This window comes from Poecile atricapillus, chromosome Z (genome assembly GCF_030490865.1).
Source record: "Poecile atricapillus isolate bPoeAtr1 chromosome Z, bPoeAtr1.hap1, whole genome shotgun sequence".
Classification (NCBI taxonomy): domain Eukaryota; kingdom Metazoa; phylum Chordata; class Aves; order Passeriformes; family Paridae; genus Poecile; species Poecile atricapillus.
This window is the reverse complement of record NC_081289.1, coordinates 118,666,256-118,689,049: the sequence shown is the minus strand read 5'-3', so window position 1 is coordinate 118,689,049 and position 22,794 is coordinate 118,666,256. Positions and strand designations below refer to the sequence as shown.

Genomic DNA, 22,794 nt, shown 5'->3' with positions numbered 1-22,794 from the left:
CTACCACAAAGTGAGAAGTTTCTAATACAAGGCTCTTTATTTTAGAAATAATAGTTGAAATACAGGGGAGCAATCTGATAAAGCACGAACTAAAAATTAAAATTTTAATGGAAAAAAGTCAGCTGTTATCTCAAATAGACAAACAGATTCAGGTTTGATCACTTGAGCTACACACTTCTGATGTGAAAAAACCCCCTGCTATCTCAAAAGGTCTAACAAACAATGTTAACTTCATATTGGAAAATGCCTCATTTCCTAAACATGATGAGCAAGAGTTGTTACTTTTAGGGATAGATAGGGAAACTGAGGTGAGAAGAGTTGTGGTCACTTGACCCCAAATTTTGGCAAACATTCTTATACTCACTAGTTGAGTGTTCTGAGGTCAAATCACCGCAAATCACTCAAGCAGTAACTACAAGAATGCATGTCAAAATAGGGCATAGAGAGAATATAAGGAAATAATTTCCCTCTGACTACCTGCATACAATTCTGCTTCCTGACTTAGCGAAACATTCACTACAGTTCAACATCCATAAGCATACTCCTGTCTTTCTTTCCACAGCTGTTACCCTCCTCCATCCTATTAGATATAACAAAATCTGCATAAGAATTTGAATATTTCTTTGTTGCAACAATAAACATCTTTAAATTATTATTGTAGAACAAACGTACAGTATTCCAGTCATTATTACATGTGGCATATTCTATACGTAGCTACTGTATTATATCAGTGTATCCATAAATGATATATATGTACTTTAAAGAAGGATACAGCTCTAAATTCTGTTTGACTGTGTTTTTAAAACATAAGGATTTATTTTGTTCAGAGACACATTAGCTCTACACAGAATTATACCCTGGAGATACTAAAATGCTTACCTTTATCCATATTTCCAGGGGACACAGCATTTAAATCACCAAACTGTAAAATAAACAATAAAAAAAATGGACACAGTCTTAAGGAAATGAGGACTTAGAATAGCTATGATGTAGGGAATCTGTGCTCCACTGGTTTGAGGGTTGCATTCATTGAAATGCATGATCTTAGCTGCAGCCACATCCATAGCAGAGCAATTTCCCATTCCATTTCAGTCTTGTGCTTATTAAGACAATTATCACTAAGTAAACCCTCAAAAATTAGAATGGAGAAGACCAACCTTTTTTAAAGATTGCTTCCTCAGGGCCTTTGTTGTTTCAAGTGAACTATTTCTGTGTTTTATAAAGCCATAAATTATATTGGATATTCATTCTGAACTGCCAACATTACAACAAAAAACTCTCTTTGAAATTTCCCAGGCACCAGTTTAATTGTGCTGGAACAAAAACGAAGCATGTCACAGTGTTGTTAATTCACCTGTATAGCAGATGAATGGCACTGCTGAGAAGGGATTTGTAACTTGGTAACTGATTTACTTCAAAATTTTCTTTTAAAAGAAGCAGCATTAAGTTAGAAACCTTCTTCCCTTTCCTTCCTCCATTTTTTTTGTGTAAAATTTGGAAGAGTAAAATGCCACCAATGGATATTTAACATTGTTTAGACAGATCCATTTCTAACTTATAAATGATGATACCAGTCTTTTCCAGAAGAATTTTGTCAATACCTGTGTCCAAGGGTGGAAGAAGAGGAAGGGAGAAGTATGAGAATGCTTTTCTCAGCTGCAACCAGTTTATACTGTTTTACAGTGCTTGTTGGACAGTAATCATCCTCATTTTATTTCAGCCATTGAACACACAGATATGTAAGAAGACATGCATTTCATGCATTACTTCTATTCTGCCCCTCACCTCCAAAAAATTTTGCATTACTTACTTCCTCACAGTATTTCTACCTTCAGTCTCGTAAACCTTTTGGAAGGCCCTGTGCTACATTTATGCCTAACATATTAAAGTCTGCTGAGACAACAAGAATGTACTGCCTGCATACTTGTGTAGTACCTTCTGCAAATGTAAGGCAAGAAATGTAAGAGCATGTACACTGATGGTGGGTCCTTCTACTAAGTAGAAACATTATTTAATTTTTCTGAAACATGTCATGACACACGATATAAAAAATTTGACAAAGCAAGATGAGACATTTCCCAACTTCCCTTGAAAGTATATAATATCTTTATAGTATTTAGTAATATCAATATATCTTGTGGGAAGAATGACAACTTAACTGACAAAATTACCTGTAATTTATAGGTAACATAGAACATGATAGAGTGACTTGCAAGTGCAAAAATGTAACAAATCTGTCCTATTAACAATTTAGCATATTTTCAAATATATCCATTTTCCAGCACCTTTGAAGCATTATTCTTTGGGAACAGTTCATGCTTTCCTTACTTTCTCACTCAAAATAAAAGGTCAGATGAACTACTGAAAGGAAGAAGATAAGAGAAACTTTGCCCTGCAGATGCCATAGCTGAGTATAAAAAAAGAGTTATGAACTGAAACTCTAGATCTGCTTTTTAAACCAATTGTCTTTGAAACAACTGTATGAAAATGAAATGTGTTGCAAACCTCTATGTACGTCTGCACTGGTATGTGAACAGCTAAAATTCCGTACAGCCAAAATTCTGCATGTCAACCAGCCTTCATATGTCAAAGAGGGTATACATTTTGTGTGGGAATTATGTTTGCAAATGCATGTAAACATATCCACAGAAGTAACGTTTTCCTATTATTATGCTCTTTTTTATTTTCACATAAAATGTTTGGGTTTCAAAAAGTGGAAAATGGCTGTGGGTTGATCAACATTCTTCAAACTGTGCACATGAATCTGTGTGCAGATTCATAAAAGAGCAAGTTCATTTAGAAATAATTGATTTTAAGAATTCAGTGTGATTTTAGTATTCTTACAATGAACCAGTGAAACAAGTTTGAAAACACTGTATATATTTGTAACTTAGTCTATTGGCCTACCATTCCACAACACGCTTAAATATGTGCAGAAACACTTTCTCCAATTCATCACTAAATCTATCAGTCTAGTCTCTTACAATTATCTTACCTCTCCCATAACTGCAATAGGTGTCTCTCCTGTTGCCTGAGCAACACGATGTTCTACTAAGTAAAACATGTATTCATCGTATAGCAAGCGGATCAGATGAAAAGAGCCAAAGCTAGCAGCACTGCGCAAGGTTAAATCCCGAATCACCATTGAGCTATTCGAAAATAAAAAATATATATATGTTTATGTATTATATGTCACAGCCATTTTAACATTTAACCATGTAGACAGACATTTCACCTCAAAACCAATATTCTCAAAAGCAACATTATCCTCAAATGTCTGATTCAAAGGGATGACCAGGAAAGGACAATTGTTTGCTTCTCTCCTTTCTCTGAAGATAACTGTTGGACACCACATAAGAAATAACCAGACTGGTTTGGTTTTGGTATTGACCTATGCATAACTACCACTAATTCAGCAAGTGTATAACTTAACTTGAAAAAACTTCATTGAAAAACTAAACAACTAAAATGGTAAGAAAATGATTCGATTTTAAAGAAACTATTGCTTAAATAGTGTCTCTTGTGTCAAACTTTCCAGGGCAATGCTTTTAATTGCCAGAATTTAAAATTCTTTGAATCTTAGAATTCAAAAACAATAGGCTTGTGTGTTCGTATTATATCTTCGTATCTTCAGCAAGCAGTTGCTACAGTCAGGTTCAAAGAACAAGGTTTACTCTGATAACTGTTTCAATAAGCAGCTAACATGGAATGCTTGTCTTAATGTTCTTTTCATATATTAAAAACAGCTTTTGCCTTTCTTATCTAATAAACATTGATGCCACAATGTTTTAATAAGTAATACTAAAAACAGTGACTTGATGACTGTGTGGTTTTTTAACCAAAACAATTCATAATATGTTTCTAACTGGACAAAATTACACCTGTATTCATTTTCAGATGGCCTTTAAATCAATAAACAAGGGCCATTTAGGTCCCTGTTCATTTGCTGATAGCCTTGAGTTCAATGTTAGTAACAGAAGTCCACTGAAAAAAACCCCATGTTTTTCATGATGTACCAAGCCACTGTTTGATATTAGATTTGTCAACTTCAGTACAATGCACAATTCAGCAATTAATAGAATAGTTAGAATGTTTTAAAATCTATTAAATACTACCTGTAGAAAGACCATTTTAACAGAAATTGCCGTGCTGCTTTAGGAAAGCTGGGTCTTCCTTCATACGGTTTCAATGCTTGCATCATTACATTATCCAGCCAGGCAGCCCACTGCTCCAGAGTGCTCTGCTGTTGAAGAGTCATCTTGAAATCTGTTTCCAGTCTCTGAACCATGTTGTCATCACACTGGCACACCCAGGAAGCCTGCTCCTGTTACAGCACATGGCAACTCTTGAATTGAAAATACATAAGCCAAAGCACGCAATGTAATTGTATCTCAAAGGTTAAGCTTTTCAATGGCTGAAAGAGATTGGACGCACTTAATAGACACACTAAGAAGTGGTTTTTATTTTACATCTATTGTAATTTTGTTGAAAGCAAGTAGCTGGGAAAAGCATAGCAAAAAAACCAGACATCAAATAAAGTAATTAGAACAAACAATGAAAACAACAAAGGTTTCCTGTTTCCCACATTAATTTGTGAAAAAAGGGTTCTACTTTTGTAATTTTTCTGCTGAAATACTTATATCTTGTAATTTTTTTCTGGGATTTCAGGCAGGGCAAACAGGAAGAAGAGTCAAATGCAGGGGACTAAAGTAATAAAAGAAGTAGCAAGAAATCAAATGCAACATTCCTTTTGTTCTGAAGAAGTTAAGCTTAAAGACAAATCCTGTTACATCTTCATATAAAAGAAAGTTTGTATGCAAACAAGGATTGTTTGCTGATTCTACGCAGTAATAGATTACACATTACTTAAAGACAACATAAGCTGAACACAAGTGGAGAAACACATGCATATAGTAATCAGCAATTTAGTCAGTGTTACCAAGTTTAAATAAAGCTAACTTTTCAATTCAGAAAATGAGAAAAAATGACAGCTCACTAACTGCAAGCCATTTCCATTTAAACTCTAGCTGTCATGTGCCAAGTTAACATCTCATTCGCAGACTCTGTATCCATGTCAACATATTACTGTACTTAATATATTCTATCTTTGGTCAAGAACTTTTGACTAGATTCTTGTTAAGTGTGATAGCAAGTAAACACTTGTTCACAATGAAGAGAAACAGAGAACTACCAGGAATTGTAATTTTTCACTTTACTAGCTAAAAGGACAAAATTATTTTTCCTCAGACAAGCAAAAACACATAAAGAAATTAAGCTTAGTAAAAACATTAATTTATGCTCTATAGGTTCTAACCACACTAATCTAATCTATTATTCAGGAGTGTTCAGGAGATCTTGTAAATTCAGGCAGAGCAAGGTAGAAAAGACATACTGATGTATAGGGTTTTAAATAATGGAGACAGTCTTTACTGAAAACACAATGCATTCAGTAAGAGACATTCAGAAGATATGCTACTGCAATCAAATCCTAAAATACCATTTTTGCTATTAGTAAGCCACGATTCGTGGTGAATCCAAGAAAGTACCTGCTCTACATTTGCACAGAAGTCGGAAGAACATGTGCATTTCAAGAGAGTAAATGGAAACCAGGTAATGGTTCTGAGCTCTTATCTTCCTGAAGCGTAAGCTGTCACATTTGGACTGAACCACTACATATATGAATGAGCAAAATATTAGCACTTGACTTTCTTGATAGAATGACGCCTGACAATGATGTTCAAAAATCACAGACGAAGTAATACTTAAAAAACCCCTGCTATTCAAAACTAAATTTTACCTGAACATTGGCAAAATCAACACGGTTGAGATCATTGAGCATCTGGTTGATTTGTGAAGTATTTTGAAGCACAGCACGAGCTGCTTGAGCCAGGTGATTAAGAGATGTGTATCTTCGCAGAGTCTGGGCAAAGGCACTTACAGCGGCAACCTATGAAGAAATTTATTATTTTTAAATATTGTACTCCGCGGAGTAATTCTACAGATTGGCTTCCATCTCAATGGTGTATATTAATGGGTTGTCATATTTATATCATGTAGCAGATAAATAATGTTATTGCCTCTCCCATTATTTGATGATGCTAAACATGAAATTTAGAATTTAAGTTAAAATGCATCTCCTTGAAAATGCTATTGCCCATTTGGTTTGCCACTGCAAGAATAGTACTTCAAGTTTCATCTACCTTGGTTTGTATCATCCTCTGTGGAATATTGTTCATGGCATTTGAAAGCCAACCTTCAAGGCTTTTTGCAAAATTGCGAATGGCTTGGGTCAAGGCACCTGTGTATTGGAGAATAAAAACAGAATGAAAAGAAAGCCGTGCACCTGTCTTGAAATGTTTTACATCCTCAGAACTCTTGTACACAACTTTCAGGTCTGCTGCATTTACTTACTAGACAAATCTAGTCTAGGTTTGAAATGCCTAACTGAGATAAAGATTACACAATAATGATTTTAGTTTTGGTTTAATAAGCAGTTGTGACATCTTCGCCCAACAATCTTCCAAAGAAGTTTGCAAATTAGCAGTATTGTTTTGGGCACTCCTATACAAGAACAACACAAATTGCAGCAGTTGTGATGGAATTTTCCATCACAAACTTTCAGCTTTCCATTTTACCTAAGCACCTATTTTAAAAAACAAAAGTCTGGGGATAAATCCACTTACAGGAGAACTGCAGTTTTCCCATAAGTCCAAAGAAATCTTAAACTATGTTATAGTTTATAGCTGCTTAATTCAGTTTTAAAGAATAAATTCCATTCACATGCAGTGCTTAAGGATACCATCAATAAGCAAGATACAGGAGTGTGTTTCACTGACAGAAAGTGAAATTTTAATAATTTTAATAAGTGAAATTTTATAATTTCAAATTACCACAATTTCATGTTACAAAGTATCTGTGTTAGCTGAGCCCTCTTATGGTATCAGGTTTTTTTCTCCTTTAAGGTTTACACGTGAAGGAGCAGCTTTTTTTCTTCCACTGCCAATCCCCTAGCTCACTTGTGCTGCTTTGTAAATTATTTCTGTGCACTTACTGACTATGTATTCACCCACATTTTCTTAACTACCAGACAAGATGGAAGTAATATACGTAAATTCTGTATGCATGGTACTTAAACATTTAAGAAAAATATTACTGCTTTTTCACTTCTGGTGTTCTCATTACTCCTTTTTACCCAACTATATATAAGTTACAAAATTATTTGCATCACTGCAATGCTGATGTCTTTTAAAAATAAATATGGAAAAGCAGCTCAGGCCTTAAGAAAGGGCTTTAACTAGAAAGAAAAATAAACAAATCAAAAGAATTCCAAGCTCTGAAAAAATAAAATAGCTAAAGTAGCTAATCAGGCATCACTATTGTATAGAACCATCAGGAATTTCAAATGAACTTTGGAGATAGATTAAACATAGAATTTTTCTCATATCAATATGTATACATCTAGCCATTACCAAAACCGTAAGTACCTACATCCTCGAACTTCTTGAATTCCTTGAAGTTCATCCTTTCAGAGGATTGTTGCATGATAAGCATGATGCAAAGTAAATGGCCTAAATCATTAACTGTTACTAGTCACACACTAAATGATGTGGCAATGGCTGAAAGTTTGATTTGCATAAGTACCTAAAAAGCTTAATTTCTAAACCAAAACCCCTCTGACTTGTACAAAACTGAGCTCTACAGTCTTTCCAGTACTTTAATGTTTTGTCTGTCTGGAATTGTATAATATGGTGTGGAAGTCTATTTTGCAAAAATTCTCCACCTATCATGGAAACTAGCTCACAAGCAAATTTGTTACTGGCCATTCTGCCACGTGTGAAGATGCAAGGTGCCCATTCTAAAACATAATAGCTCTTGTCTATTGCCAAGGATGTTAGATAATTATGGTCTTTATTCCTGACTCAAATGGATGGCATTTCACTTTTGTCAGGAAAAGGAATTTTGTTGTTTTATACACAGCAATTCTTCACATTCTGTGGGTGAGAAATATTTCGGCTGACAAATTTAATACAGAGGTTAAAAATAAAACCATTTTTTTCCTCAACAGTCTCTTTTTTCTGCTCCAGTAATATGTATCAACAATAGGACTGGTCTAAAAGAAAAAACACTGAAGATCTAAACAACAAAAAAAAAAACCCTTTCAAAAATTATGCTTTCTTCAAGCCCCTTTCAAATTAATATTTTTCCCTGTTTTGAGCAGCAGCTGCTGCTATCTTTCCATTTATTTAAAAAAAACATAAACATGCCTTTAATGAAGCATTTACAGTCCCAGCTCCTCTACTAAGTCCAAACTTTCCTACAAACTACTATTTTCCCACAGAGGATGATGAATTTGTCTGCTTCATCCAGCTGCATTTTGGTTGTACTCAACCTTAATCAATTATCTCAGTCTCTTGTAATGACTGGAGATGCTTTTATTCAAAAGCAGGAATTAAATTGTAATATTTTAACCATTTAATAGTGAAGAAGAACCTCAGATGGCCCATCATTGAAGGAAAGCTGCTTAATAAAGCCATTTAGTTAGCTGTCCCTAAAGGATAAAGCAAGAAAATATGTTAGCGGTCTTCCAAAGGCAGATCAGTGAGTGCAATTCTAAGCAGAAAACCACTGGACTGTTCACAAAAAAGAGGCAGAAGTCTCTTGGGATGAATTTGTCCAGACAAATTACTAGACAAATCTAGTCTAGGTTCAAAATGTTCAAACACACAGATGATGTGTTTGAAGCAATAGTCTGATAATCATTTCCAATAACACAGTAGGTATTAATTATTTAAATATGACTGGTAGTTCTAGAAAGAAAGAAATAGCATGAAAACGACATGCATCTAGTTATTGATATTAATTGATTTTGTCCCATTTTCTTGAAATCCTGTACTGGCAATGTCCAATGCACCTTATGAAGCAAGGCAGGAAGACAGCATAATGTCATTTAAACACCTGTCTAGAGACTGCCAGGCTTTGCAGGAAAAGCAACTGAGAAGGAGAGGAGCAGGTTTGATGAAAAAATGTGTCTGCATTACCTTTTTATTCAGAAATTAACTTGCTTTTGCAAGTGAGAATTTTCATTCAACCTGTTAAATTTAATTTATAATTAATTATGTGGGTTTTTTTATTACTACCTAATTGTTTATGATACACTATATTACTCTAAAATCCCCTAAAATAAATAATGGTATTCTCGTTAGAGATGTAAAACCTGAAATATAAACCAATGGAAAACAAATTACACAAGTAATAATTGTCAATAATTGCATGTATTTGAGAGAACATTTTTCCTCTTTTCTGCTGTATAGATGCATAAATTATGTCAACTGCTACCAAGAACTTACTTGTTCCTAAAAAAAAAAAAAAAAAAAAAGGAAAATGTGCATTGTAAATGGCAAACATTCATATTTTATACATTTTCAGTTTCAGTTTTTTTTGGTATTATACGTAATTTGCTAAAACCTGGTTTTATTCCACTGGCAAGCAAGAAGTCAATAAAATTTTTTTGCAAGGCACTACCACCAAATATTCTTACTGAGTGCTTATTACTGCTGGAGTCACTATAGCAGAGGAAGTGTTCACAGCATGAAAATACAGCTTTGTTACCTGCAAAAGTACCTACAGCCCTAATTAAAAAAACCAAACAAACAACTTTTTAAAGTAAATACTGTTTTTCATTGGAAGAAGATAATACATAGGAAATATGAGGGTTGTAGTGGGTTGCTAGCATGATTTCTTTATAATATTTAGGACAGTATATGTGAGACAATAAATACTTCATGAAGGAGTTGAACGTTAATTTGTTTTCAACAAAAGATAGCCATAAAAATACACTGCTAGAGCAATGACAGGTTCCAGTAAAACTGAATTTGAAAAGAAAGCTCTACTCCTGGTAATGGTGGCATGACTGGACAATAACTCACTATTTCATGCTGGATGTATGACAGGAAAAGAGTAGATTGGAGTAATAAACTGGACTAGGAATTTCTCATTGCCTTAATAGAACTGACTTCAGCAGTCAGGGACAAAGGACCACCTCTCCAAACATGGAATCACAAAGACCACAGTTCTCTTCCAGACTAATCAAAGATTAATATGTGATGTTTGAACTGAAAACTACTGAATTTAGTGGAAGGATTGACTGACAATAGTGCACATTGCCACAGAACCACAGGACTTCCTCCTATCAGGCATCCTGGAGCCAGGGTAAAAGGAGAACATTTTTACCTGAAGACATAGCAGATATAGAGAAAGAAGTACATTTAGTATGAAATTTTATCCTAAAAACTGGATCTACCAACTTTTAAAATTCAAGGCATTTCCCAGCACAACTCCTCATACAACAAAACTAAGGATAAACTATACATTTACATGGTATTTTGTAATTTTCAAACTTTTTTCTTAAGCTGCCCTGTGAGGCACAAGTACACTACCATACGCATGCTTGCAGGAAAATGTAATAATTCAGGTGTTGAACTTACTAGGAATAGGTCTAAGGACGTCAGGAATGAGAATCTCCACCAAAGCCTGGTACATCACATGGTCACAGTTACACATCCATTTCAGAATAGACTCATTCTTGCACAGAGTAATCAGCTTTGCTTTAGGAAGTCGACTTTCTATTTCACTCAGATTGCTGGTGTTAGAAAAAATGTAGCAAATTATAAACGATAATGCAATTATGGCACCTAGGTACATGGTTTAGCGCTAACATGGCAGTGCTAGGTTAACAATTTGACTTCTCTGACCTAAAGTTTCTATGATTCCATGATTTACAGCAGGTAAAAACCTGGGTGTTAAAACATACTTTTTTACACAGGCGTCATGGATGTCTCAGCTGCACCCAATATAACTTATTTACATGTTGTCTCACACAGAAATAGATTTAAGAAATGTCTCCATAATTCTTCTACAGCTGATAAATGGTGCAGACATATGAATGATCCTTTTGGCTTAAAAGAAGTGGATCAAATATTGGGAAGAGACACCTTCACTATAGTTATCCATGGAACATACCCCCATGGATGACACAACTGTTTCATGACTGCCCTTTGGCATATGCCCAGACTATACAAAACTGCCAGACAACATAAATTTAATTTGGAAAATAATCATAGGAGAAAAAATTATTAGTTAAAGCTAATATGATTTTTTAAATTTCACACTTAGATTATCATGAGACACATTAAACAAAAAGAAACATTTACTGACCTTGGTTCATTAACAGGAGTGCCATCAGGTGGAGCAGAAGGAGAATAGCGCCAGAAAGTTTGCCACAATTTTTCTATCAGGCTGAATTGAAGATTAACAACCACATCCAGTATTGCCTGAAAAAATAAAACATGAGATCGTACTGCCTTTTACCCAGAATCCCTCGACTCCCAGTTCCAACTAGATCTACTGCTCTTTTCCTTCACCACATAGTGGAACCAAGGAAAACTGTACATTTTATAAATGGTATCTGTTTTAATACTGTTGATATCCATAAATTATCCAGCACTATAAATAGTTGTGCACAGAGACTTGCAGAAGACTTGCCCGGAAGCCTCCTGGAACTAGTATGGCCTATGTAAACATATCAGAGGAATTTAAGCACAGAAAATATTCACTGTTACTGCAAATAAAATAGTAAACCTGACATGTTACTCCTTTTCATAATGCCTTATAAGTTGGAAGCGCCTTCAAAAATAATTTTAAAGGACATATTGTTCAGTATCAAATGCAGCTTAAATGTCTCAATGTTTCTTTGATAAGAGAAAAAAGTTAGTGCTTATAATTTCAAAGAAAATAAAATTATAATCTATCTTGATTTACATTTCCTATTGACTAAACCAAAGATCTGCATGCACAATCTGAAGTTTAACATTCTGAAACATTTAATTCTCAGTATCTATTACATATTACTCTTTATCCTGTAAAGGGGATCCTCAAGGAAACCCTTTTTGTTATCCTTTTCAATGAGATAAATAAAATATAGTGGGGAAAGTCACACGCCACTACCATGGCTGCAATATATTTGGCACTATTCTCCTGTACTGACCTTTGGTAAAAGTCATGGAGCTTCAAAAATAAATGGTTTAATAGAAATACCTCACAGTGCTCTCTATAAAGACTCTGTAGTGATTTGATGTCCTCAAAGGTAGTACCATCTGGCAGAGAAGATATTTCAACGTCTCCAAACTCTGGCAGTACTCGAGAGGCATCTGTTGTCATGACAACATAATGACAGAGGTGCCAGTTACAGTATGGTTAAAAAAAAATTAAGGATTATACAAAGAAATAAATAAATTCCAAAAGGTCATAATATTAAAAGATTAAAGTATTTAGTATCTATTGTATGCCAAAAGACTAAATACATTAATAATTTTTGTGAAAAAAAATACGAAGTTATACTTGAATAGATTAAAATGCTATCATGTACATAGTATATCTATATAGAGAAGGTAACATGCTTTTCCAGATTATTACAGTGTGCAAGAAAATATCTAGAGTCAGTGCAGGAGAGACTAATTCTTGAGTAATTTTTTTGTTGTTCAGCTGAAGAGTTTCTATGCTGCCAGGTGTGAAGGGGCTTAATAAACTCAATATATATTTTTACTTGACATTTACTAGACTTTCAAGTAGAGCTAATGTGTGCTTTTACTATTTGCCACAAATGTTTCCGAGAGACAAGCTGGTAAGGTAAAAATACTGGACTGAAAGGTACCTGGAAAAGAAGACTCAAAACATTTTAATGTTACCCTTATGCTCCAAGTAGTTTTATTAAAAGCAAAATCCCAACCAAATGAGCCTACACTAATAGCAAACTCTATCAGCACAGCCAAAGACTCCTTTTACATGAACAATTAACTAAATTATGATTTGTTTCTATGACTGGAATACATGCTTAACTGGATAAACAAATCCACTATTTGGATATTTTTAAACATAACCTTTACGGTTTCAGTTGAAACTATTTGTCTCTTTCCACTTGCAACACTAAAACATCTGCTCAAAACAGCCAGGGGTGGCTAACCTGCATCGTAGTCCAATGCCATCCTCCTACCCCAACTTTCATGAAATAAAAGACATTGTAATGCATGTGAAGGAAACAACTTTCATAGCAGGAATTTCAATAAGCCCATTTAATATAATTATGCAAAGCAACTTCATTTATGCAATATGAAGTATATCTCACCCTATTTTTCCTTTTATACTTACATGATGCATATTAAATATTGCATAAAGCTCACATGTGTGAAAGTGCCTTTCTGCTCTGTTGAGAATAAAGATTTTAGAGAGAGCATGATAACTTCAGAAACAACTATTGTACTTGTCTGGCTTGATATTCACTGTGATAACAAAGTTCATCTTATTTATATAGCGGTATAAAACTTGCTTTCATACCTAGAAACTGCTGATGATGTTGACTTTGGGCAATTACAGTTTGTTCAACAGATGTGCCTGTCTGTTGACCACTTCCTGTGAAGCCATCTGCAACTCCATCCACTTTCTGCATAGGCTTATACCTGCAAAAATACCAAGTGCAAAATTATCCTTTCTATATACTACTTCGTAAATGGAACACAGAGTTTGCTTTTTCCATCTCAAAATAAAATTTTCAGGACAAGTGACAAAAGAATTTAGAGATTCTTACTTACTTTGTAAATAATAGAAGAAAAAAAACACTAGGGGAAGCTAGAGAGTTAAAAATGCATTACAGAATTGACAATGGTGGTATTCCAGCAGTACTCCAAATTTCTGGTAGAATTTAGCTTAGTAATAGCATATTGTAACACCAGAAAATTTATACCAAAAACAATCAAATCCTTCCCTTTCCACACAGCTTGACATAATTTTGTAATACAAAGGTAATGTTTCATTACTTTTAAGAAGAAACAACATTACTGTCCAAGGATAACGAAGACTTCAACATGGGCACTTTGGGATACTGAAGTTACGCAAATATAAAAGGCGCATGGTTCCCAAATTAAGAAAAGGAATTAAGAAAAATGATGTGTGGCACACAGTCAGTCTACAGCATTTGCTGAAGAGGACTAGAAATGTTTATTCAATTAGACATACCTGACAGAGATGGTAGAATTGGTATAACTACCCAGAAAAATTGACTGCAATCAATATTTACCACTAATTTAAAAGATAAAAGAACCACTAGAAATATTAATAAGCTGACAAAAGAGCAATATTACCATAATCATAAAAATTACAATATTCATTCTTTTAGTTCTCTCTCAATAAATCCTCCTAGAATTTTTCCATACACTTGGATAACAATGCTAAAAACACATACAGTCATACATGAAACACTGAAGTTAAATACTAAGCCTCCTATAGCACAGTATTTTTCATGTAACAGCTACATATTGTGCATAATGGTACCTTGCAGTTCCCACCCCTCATCAACACCTTTACAGGTTCTTGCAGCAGAGCTTAGGATTGGTGTGAATTGAGCCCTAATTGGGTGCATGTTGGTGCAGGTACATGTGTGCAAGTGCAAAACATGAGGCACAGGAGAAGTGTGCAGGAACTGCACACAGAGCCATATGTGTGATTTCAGATATAATTAAGGAACATACTGACACAAAGTTAAGAAAATGATGCCAAACAGACTTAGGTAAGGAAAATAAGGGAACTATGTAAGACATAGGGTGGTGTTAAGTAAAAGAATCAAGCAAATAATACAGAAAGAAATATGCAGCTATATAATGAAATTCCAAAATCACTTTTTCGTTGTGAATCATGAAGAAGACAAGAGATATGACAATGTTTAGCTGACTAGCATAATTTTTCCAGAAATAATTCTAGTTAGACCATTGTAGTAAATGTTTTGGTGCACATATGTAATTCTGAATGCAAGTGAATGAAATGTCTAAGTCAATGACATTGAGTGGGTAAAGTAAGCTTGCTGGGAGATTTTGTAAATATCTATTATCATTCCTTACTATATAATCCTGCCATGGTTTTTGTAACAAGCATTTTCTACATCATGTTATTATGAGACATCTCTTGCTCCTGCATTATGCTCAGCAAAAGACAGTTAAGACCGTATATCTTAGCATGAGCTTCCATTTAGTGTCGTAGCTACTCTGTACTGTCTGGAAATGACAGTAAAATAATTTCAGATCAAAGTGACCTTTGTGTTTGAAGTTAAAGTTTGAAGTTCCATATCTCAGTCGTGTACAAGGACGCAAAATATGCTTGGTACACTACACCAAACAGTTCATTCAACTGAATTTTTTTGAATGAATAAGTGTTCTAAAGGTGACTTGCCTGATATGGTGCTCTCCTATCTGTGAGTGTCATGAAATGATGCATCTAATATATTTTACTTTAAGGTAATATGGATGGCTAGTGACACCTGTCAAATCAAAATTAATTTCAAAAAAATTTACTCATTTCCATTTTTTCCCATAAAATTTTCTGTTTAACATAATTTTTAATATGCATATTCACACATTCTTTCACCACGGGTACAGCCCTGTGCCACTGCTTTCAGCTAGTTTTGAGCTTTCACAGGTTTCTCAGGAACAACAGATACTAAGGGAATATACTTACATGTACTTGGAGGCAAACCATTGTGGTCACATTAATTCTTCACAGGGAGATGAAATAAGTACCAAGCAACTTAATAATAAGTTCTCTGATACGAAGTGTGAACATAAAATGATACAGCAATGAAAAGAAACAGGAATGTTTGAAATTAAAGCTCTTACTGCTTTTATTCAGCTTGTGGGACAAGAATTCAGTATAGTTAAGAAGAATCTGCTCATACTATAGGTCATTTTATTATTATTTATTTTCTGAAAATTTATGACAATTTCTAAATAAATATTCTTTCACACTGATTGGTGCCTGACGTCACTGACATCAACTGGCTATCCAGCACACTTTTATTTTCACAGCAGAAAAGCTGAACAGGAATTCCAACTTGTCCATGTAAGGAAAAGTAAGGCTTGATGAACTAGAAATTGCAGTGAATAGCTGTGTTTCACACTTTACCTTTGTTTCTGCTGCATGGGCTGCTGTCTCATGGCCATATATTGCATGTCCTCTTGTAGTCGATTAAGAGGAGAGTCTGGCTTGACACGAATCCCATAGTAATGATATTTGGAGTTCCCCCTTTATGAAAGAGTACTAGTTTTACATATTTACATTACAATTACTTTATAATTTACATTGACTGGAAAATAACACACAAATCAGATCTGGCTCTCCTGTCACACCTGTTTTATATGAATGTCATTTTACTACCTTTGGGAAATTAATTTACTCTCTTAAATATTATCAGCATATTAACTTGCACTCCACTTGAGTAACAAAAATAAAATGCAAATAAATACAATTTATATAGTTATGGACAAACAGTATTCTTAGTGATTTCCAAATGGCAAGTTATGTTTTATTTGTAATGATAAAAATCTGAAATGTTGGTAGCAAAATATAAACACAAAAACTGTCAAAAGCAGAAGAAATAAAACTATAATAGCATCTTGAAAAAACATAAAACTCTTCAACATGAAGAAATATAATTGACAGAAAAACACTAATATTTTAATGCAGGTTTTGTGTATTCTCTTGCCTGGCAGACAAGTTTGTTATTCATAATTACTACCTTTTTTTTTTTATTATAATTCAGGATTTTAACTGCACAAACCTAGTTCCAAGTCTTCTGGTCCGCAGTCCCATGAAGATTGACCGTATGAGTTTTCCAAAGGAGGCAGCATTGACTGGATCCAACTTGTGCTCCTGACAGTGTCGTAAGTAATGGTTGTAAAGGGTACTTCTTGGAAGGCTCACTCCTTCTGCAGTTTCATAGTTGTCTAAAAGCCACTGAAGCTATATCATACACAAAACAGAAAAAAAAAAACCCTATTACATACTTTATTAAAAATATTGTAGCCATACAGCATTAACTTCTGACTATCGGAACCACTCTTCTGGTCTACTAAAAAATTACTTCCTTCCTCAGAGTGTCTTTAAATGTTAATTAAACAATAATGCTTTAATATCTTCAGAATTACCAGGAAATAGCAGAACTCATTGCACTTGTGACCTCAGGAAAGTGTCCTTTTCTTAAAATATTTTTGATTCAGTATCACACATCAGTACAAAGTGACAAAGGTATCTATGCTTTGAAGACAAATTGTTAGTACCACGAAGAAATAAAGTAGTCATGAATGTAATGCACATAAATTGCAGAAAACAAACTCCTTTTTATTAACTACACAATAGGTAGTCAATGTATTTTTAAACCCGGAATATGATACTGTTGGTCTGTTATTAAAAACCATTAAGACCCAAATAAGAGAAAAGCTACTGCATAAAAGTCAAAAAAGCTACCTAGGTAACATTGAAAATAACTGGTACATCTATGAATCATTAGGGATACAAACCCATTCAGCTGTAGCCTGCTTGCCTTTGACTTCCAAAAGGAACAGAATGAATTTCTTGGAAAAATAGTAATCTTTTCATGTAATTGTGGTAGATAATTAGAAACATGCAAGAAGAGACTTTATGTAACATCACAGCATGTTCTAAGTACAGCACACTCATGAAAAACCTCTAGCTATTGCTATTATACAAAAAATGTTAAAAGGACAATTTAATACTCCTAGATTAAATATTAAAGGAAAATGGCAAATTATATCAAAACCAATATAGTCTGAGAATACATTAAATTTCATTGTTTTAGTTTTTTCAGTAAGTCAATATTTTCCCTATATTTCCCAGTACTTGTCATGGATCCCTAGCATTTTCTAAGCTCTAGAAAAATACAGAAAGAAGATGCAAATGATTCCAAACCAAAACATTTTTAGCTTGGTTTGCAGGCAATTTTGCATTTCAAATAAAGAAAATGAAGTACAGTAAATTATCACTTATCATATTATTTTTTTATATGTCCTAACACTCACAAGTTCTTCCAAACTGAGCATCTTGTCATTTTGAAATAAAGCTGAAGAAAAGGTATAATTGTAAACATTTGAGTTTTGTGAGAATGTATTAAAGTTATTTCACTAGTAATCTGACATAAGCCTGTCTTGGCTTACAAACAAAGGTAATTATAACTTTCAACGGTTGCAATCTATCCATATTGAAAATCTATATTACATTTATATATAGTATATATATCCATATCTATATCTATATATTGTATAGATATATACTATATCTATATTTATTATATAAATCTGATATTGAAAATCTACTATTACATCTCTATTTTTATTAAAACATTTATATAACATTTTTTCATATATTATTGGATCTAGAACTGAATCAGAATGATACAGAACGTGAAGTATTTCTGCTTTCCCCAAGGGGGAAAACTCTGTCAATTCCCAAAGACTGACAAACAAAAAATAATTATTTTGTAATTATGTTCTGTATGTAGCATTAAAGATATTTTCCTCCAGATGGTTTCTAATATATTATTAATCACTTTGAGTGCACTTCATTAATTATATGAATTTATAACAGATGTTATTTCAAACATAACTTGCATTATTCAACACACAAAAAGCTCCAAATCGAAAGTTAAGTTCAATATAAGAATTTTTGGTCTTGGAAGGAGTTACTAAGTAGCAAGGGCTTGAAATCCTTATGATAGATTGTAGTCTGGAAAAAAAAAAGTGCAGTTAATTCATGATTTTAAGAGAAAATTGAATCCAAATATTATTGTAAACAACTTTTAAAAAAACCCAAACATTTTTCTACCAAGCTGAAATACAATTCTAAAGCTGTTCAGGTTCGAGTCTTGGCTTATAAATTTGTAGTACTGACCATAATGTATTGGTAAAATGGGGAAAGGTATGAAATATTTAGAGAGCCAGACCTGTTAAATTGAGCGTGACTTCAATTAAGCTTCAATGTTTATAAAACACTCAACTATCAATTAGTTGAATAAGTTGATCCCATGCAGAAATACACCAAGAAACAAAAGAAAACAGAGGAGAAATGACAAACTCCTTAAAATGAGAACTCATTTATTTAGGAAGAAAAATATCCTACAAAACCTCATTGAGATATCAAAGGACGAAAATTTAAACCTGAACTAAAATATTCCCACAAATTAATCATGTGCAAAGTGTATAAATTAATTAAAAACACAATTTAGAATTCTATTTTAAAATCTGTTAAGCCAATTATTTTAATAAGTGCCAAACCATTAGAAGACAAATTCAAGAAAAGTTTAAAGAGACAAAGTATACATCTACACTTAAACTTACTTTACAATGTCCTTGAGTTTAAAGAAAATAAGCATTGCTTTAAAAACAAGCAAAACATCCTGTAGGCTTGATCTAGATTTTAAACTTCTTTCAAAATGATGAAAACCAGGAAAGACTTATTGCCACAAAAATATGCACAAGGGTTGTTTTAAATTTTTCTTTCCCCACAGAATCAAAGATATATCCCTATCACACTATTTTTCACAAAGCGTTCACAGTCAAGAAATACCATTATAAGTCATTACAGCTGGAAGGACTGTGATCTTCTGTGAAAATCTTTTTATTACGAAGACACTGAATAGTGCCTAGAACTAGAAATGAGCGAAACACAGTTTACTGAGGCACTGCAGCTTATCTTGTGTTTTTCTTGGTTTTATACAAAGACTGGGCTTCGTAACGTGTTTAAGCAGAAACTTACAATAGTTCTAGTGTTTTAAGTCTTTCCAGAAAGTTCTAAAACATTACCAAAAAAGTTATGATCTGTTAAAAATTACATTTAAACAACGACTTTGATATTATCAGTCTAATAATATCTAGTATTATTTAAATAATAATTTTGATATTCTCTTATCTTCAAAATAATTGTTTTGTAAGCACACAGGAAATCTAAATGTCCTACTGTATATAATTTCCTGTAAATTTTTATAATACAGCTTTCCTCTTCCAATTTTAGATTTAAGAAAAAAAAAGTTTACCTAAATTCTCCACAAAACATTTTTAATTTTAACTTCAACAAAACCAGACTCCTACAGGAAAAAAAAAATAAAAAAATCAAACCCAAACCTAAAGCATACATTTTTAATTTGATTTCTAAATGACAATCTCTACCATCATATTCTACATTCAGACTGCAAACTAAATTTCAATTTCTTCTGTAAAGCAATAAGGGTATTTGAATTTTATATAATAAGTAAAGCTGAGAAGGAAAAAAAAAGTAATATGAATACAAACCAATCAACATGGCAAAAATACAAAATTCAAAACTGTAAGTACCAACAGAAAAAAAAACATTTCAGAAAGACTAACAAGTTACAAAGTAATAATATTATTTATATAATAAGTTTAAAATTAACATGGTCTTTTATTTTAAGGTTATATATAATGAACTTATTACTCTATTTGGAGATGATGTTTTTGCCCACATATATTTTAGTTTTGTCTATGAGAAGTTCTTAACTTTAAGACTTGCAGGGTAAGAACAAAGTAAAAGGCAGATGAATAAGACATTTCTGTGTACTCCAAATTAAGGCACTGCTTTCAATTTTTACCAGGTCATCATAAGGATCCTTAGGATTCTTAAATTTGTAATTTCAAAATAAACTCTCTAGTCAGAATAAATGAAGAAACACCTAGGAATAACCTAAATAATTATTTAGGTGTGCTGTTTGTTTCTTCTCTTCCTCTTCACATGCCCCAAAATTTGTATATGGTACACAGTTCTTACACTGTAGACAATTTCATTTAAAATGCCAAAAGCCAGCTAATTTAGAATTAATTGAACCTTAGCTTGACATTTACACTGTAACCCGCAAAACAGTCAAATGTGTTAACTCATCCTAACACAGGTGTTGAGCATAGGGAACAGGTAACACTCTGCAATATACCATAAAGACATTTAATCTGACAAAATAAAGCCATGGGAGGTGTAGTAGAAGATTACAAGCAACTAAGATGGGAAGATTAAGAGCAAAAAGTAATAATAAAATAAAACAAACATTTAGAGGCAGGCTAAGCATGCAGAACAAGCAAGAGAGAGTGTATGTGAAGAAGAGACAACTTACATGGCTGTTGAGAAGAGAGCTTCTGTGAGTGGACAGACCATCAGACTTTTGCAGTGTCTCAATCGCCATTTCAATCTGATAATAGATGTCATTAAAAAAAGGACTCAAGATGGGATAGTAAAAAAGCCTGATCAGAGAAGTTTTGACAGATTCCTTATAGATCAACAGAAATGCCTCCTTTATTCCTTGCTAGGGCATATATTTTATCAAAAGGCCTCATTCTAGTGTCCCAGTGAACACAAACCTCCTCAATGAGGTCAGAAAGTAATTTTGTTTTGCTTGTACATATACTGCAGGATCACAGCCTCAAAGTTCATTTTACCTTCCAAGCTGCTCAGAATGAGCTCAAAGAAGTAGAATTACTTGTGAGCTGCATTGAAATAAAAATAACCCAGACTGAACAAAAATATAATCACTAAAGTAAAAATAAAAATCAAATAAAAAAATCCCTAAATGATTTTCAGAAAGGCCTCCATATGTTTTCCCTTCAACTAGACCAGGAAGAAACATGCAGAGCTTGCAGTAAGAATGGAATTAGAAACAAAACTTTAACTATCTGAAATCACAGAATCAAATCCCAAACCAAAGTAATTCAATAGGTTTTACTCCATTAGCTTCACTGGGACAGGACATCAACCCTTACTCCTGCCAGCACCCTTTGAAGATCCCCAGCTGTCAAAGTAAATGGAAAATCAGGAGTTACACAGACTGCAGGATCCAGCCTTTAGAAAAGAGATTTGTTCACAATAATTTTGCTTTTAAAAAGGAAAAGAAAACACAGTATAACTAAAATACAAAGTAGATTTTTTTTAAAATGCAAATGTATGGTTACTCTCATGTCCATTTTCTTTCTTTTCCTTTTAAATAACAATGGGTATTTTGATTTTGATCAGTTTGGCAACAACATTAAAGAAAAAACCTAAGTGCAATTTATCTAGGGGGCCAGAAGAGCAAAAACCAACAATGAAAATGACAGAGACAATGGAATGCACAGTAAGAAAAGGCACACAATTATTAGCTACAATAAATGGCCAAAATGAAAGCAATGGTACCACCACTTACACTTTAAAAATTACTTATAATTATCTCTGTAAATATTTTTAATGAGCCCTCTCTTTCTTACTTCAAATACCACAGTACTAATTATAATTTTAGTGACATATTTATCAATATTGTCTGAATTTACTCTCTATATACTAGAAACAGAAAGCTGCTATAGCTGATATTTAAATTTACCTGTAAAATTACTTTCTATTTTTTTTCCAGGGCAATTGACAAGTATTTTAATGTATTAGCTGTGAGGAGTAATTTATTTTAATTGTATAATATTAGCTTTGCAAGTCTTTAAAGAAGGTACATTATTAAATATATACAATTATTATGTAAGAAAACTTTCTTGCTTGGCAATTATGTTCTTTCTTTTAACAGTCTGACATCTTCACTGACTTGCCTCAGTGGAAAATACTATGAGGTCAAATTATTCAACCACACAGGAAAGATCAAATTTTAACAACATGCCACAAGATAACAACTGCAAGCTGAAAAGATCATCATAAGGTCAGTTTACTATATATTGTAGCCAGAGTTTCCCTCCCTAACAAAATGTTACAATCAAACAATTGAGACTGTATAGACATTTAAATCTTAAATCTGAATGTTCGGTCACAAGTACCACAGAGCTTAATCCCCAGCAGCACTGTACACCAGGGTTACACGGCCTGCTACCCATTCCCACTACTGCCTTACTCTCATTTTGTTACTGCAACTTGTGGACTTCTTTGTTC

The 22,794-nt window shown here is 33.4% G+C and overlaps 1 protein-coding gene across 1 annotated transcript in view; it reads right to left on the bottom strand.

The window, feature by feature from the left end:
• Positions 1-22,794, bottom strand: part of RFX3 (regulatory factor X3) — a 74,772-nt gene that overhangs the window by 6,869 nt on the left and 45,109 nt on the right. The window contains exons 5-16 of the mRNA XM_058826902.1: positions 21,011-21,085; positions 16,658-16,839; positions 16,003-16,122; positions 13,390-13,511; positions 12,094-12,206; positions 11,215-11,330; positions 10,485-10,639; positions 6,201-6,298; positions 5,798-5,947; positions 4,116-4,324; positions 2,996-3,149; positions 880-922 (exon numbers count right to left, since the gene is read on the bottom strand). Coding sequence (XP_058682885.1) covers positions 880-922; positions 2,996-3,149; positions 4,116-4,324; positions 5,798-5,947; positions 6,201-6,298; positions 10,485-10,639; positions 11,215-11,330; positions 12,094-12,206; positions 13,390-13,511; positions 16,003-16,122; positions 16,658-16,839; positions 21,011-21,085 — 1,537 coding nt within the window. The remainder of the gene's footprint in view (positions 1-879; positions 923-2,995; positions 3,150-4,115; positions 4,325-5,797; positions 5,948-6,200; positions 6,299-10,484; positions 10,640-11,214; positions 11,331-12,093; positions 12,207-13,389; positions 13,512-16,002; positions 16,123-16,657; positions 16,840-21,010; positions 21,086-22,794) is intronic.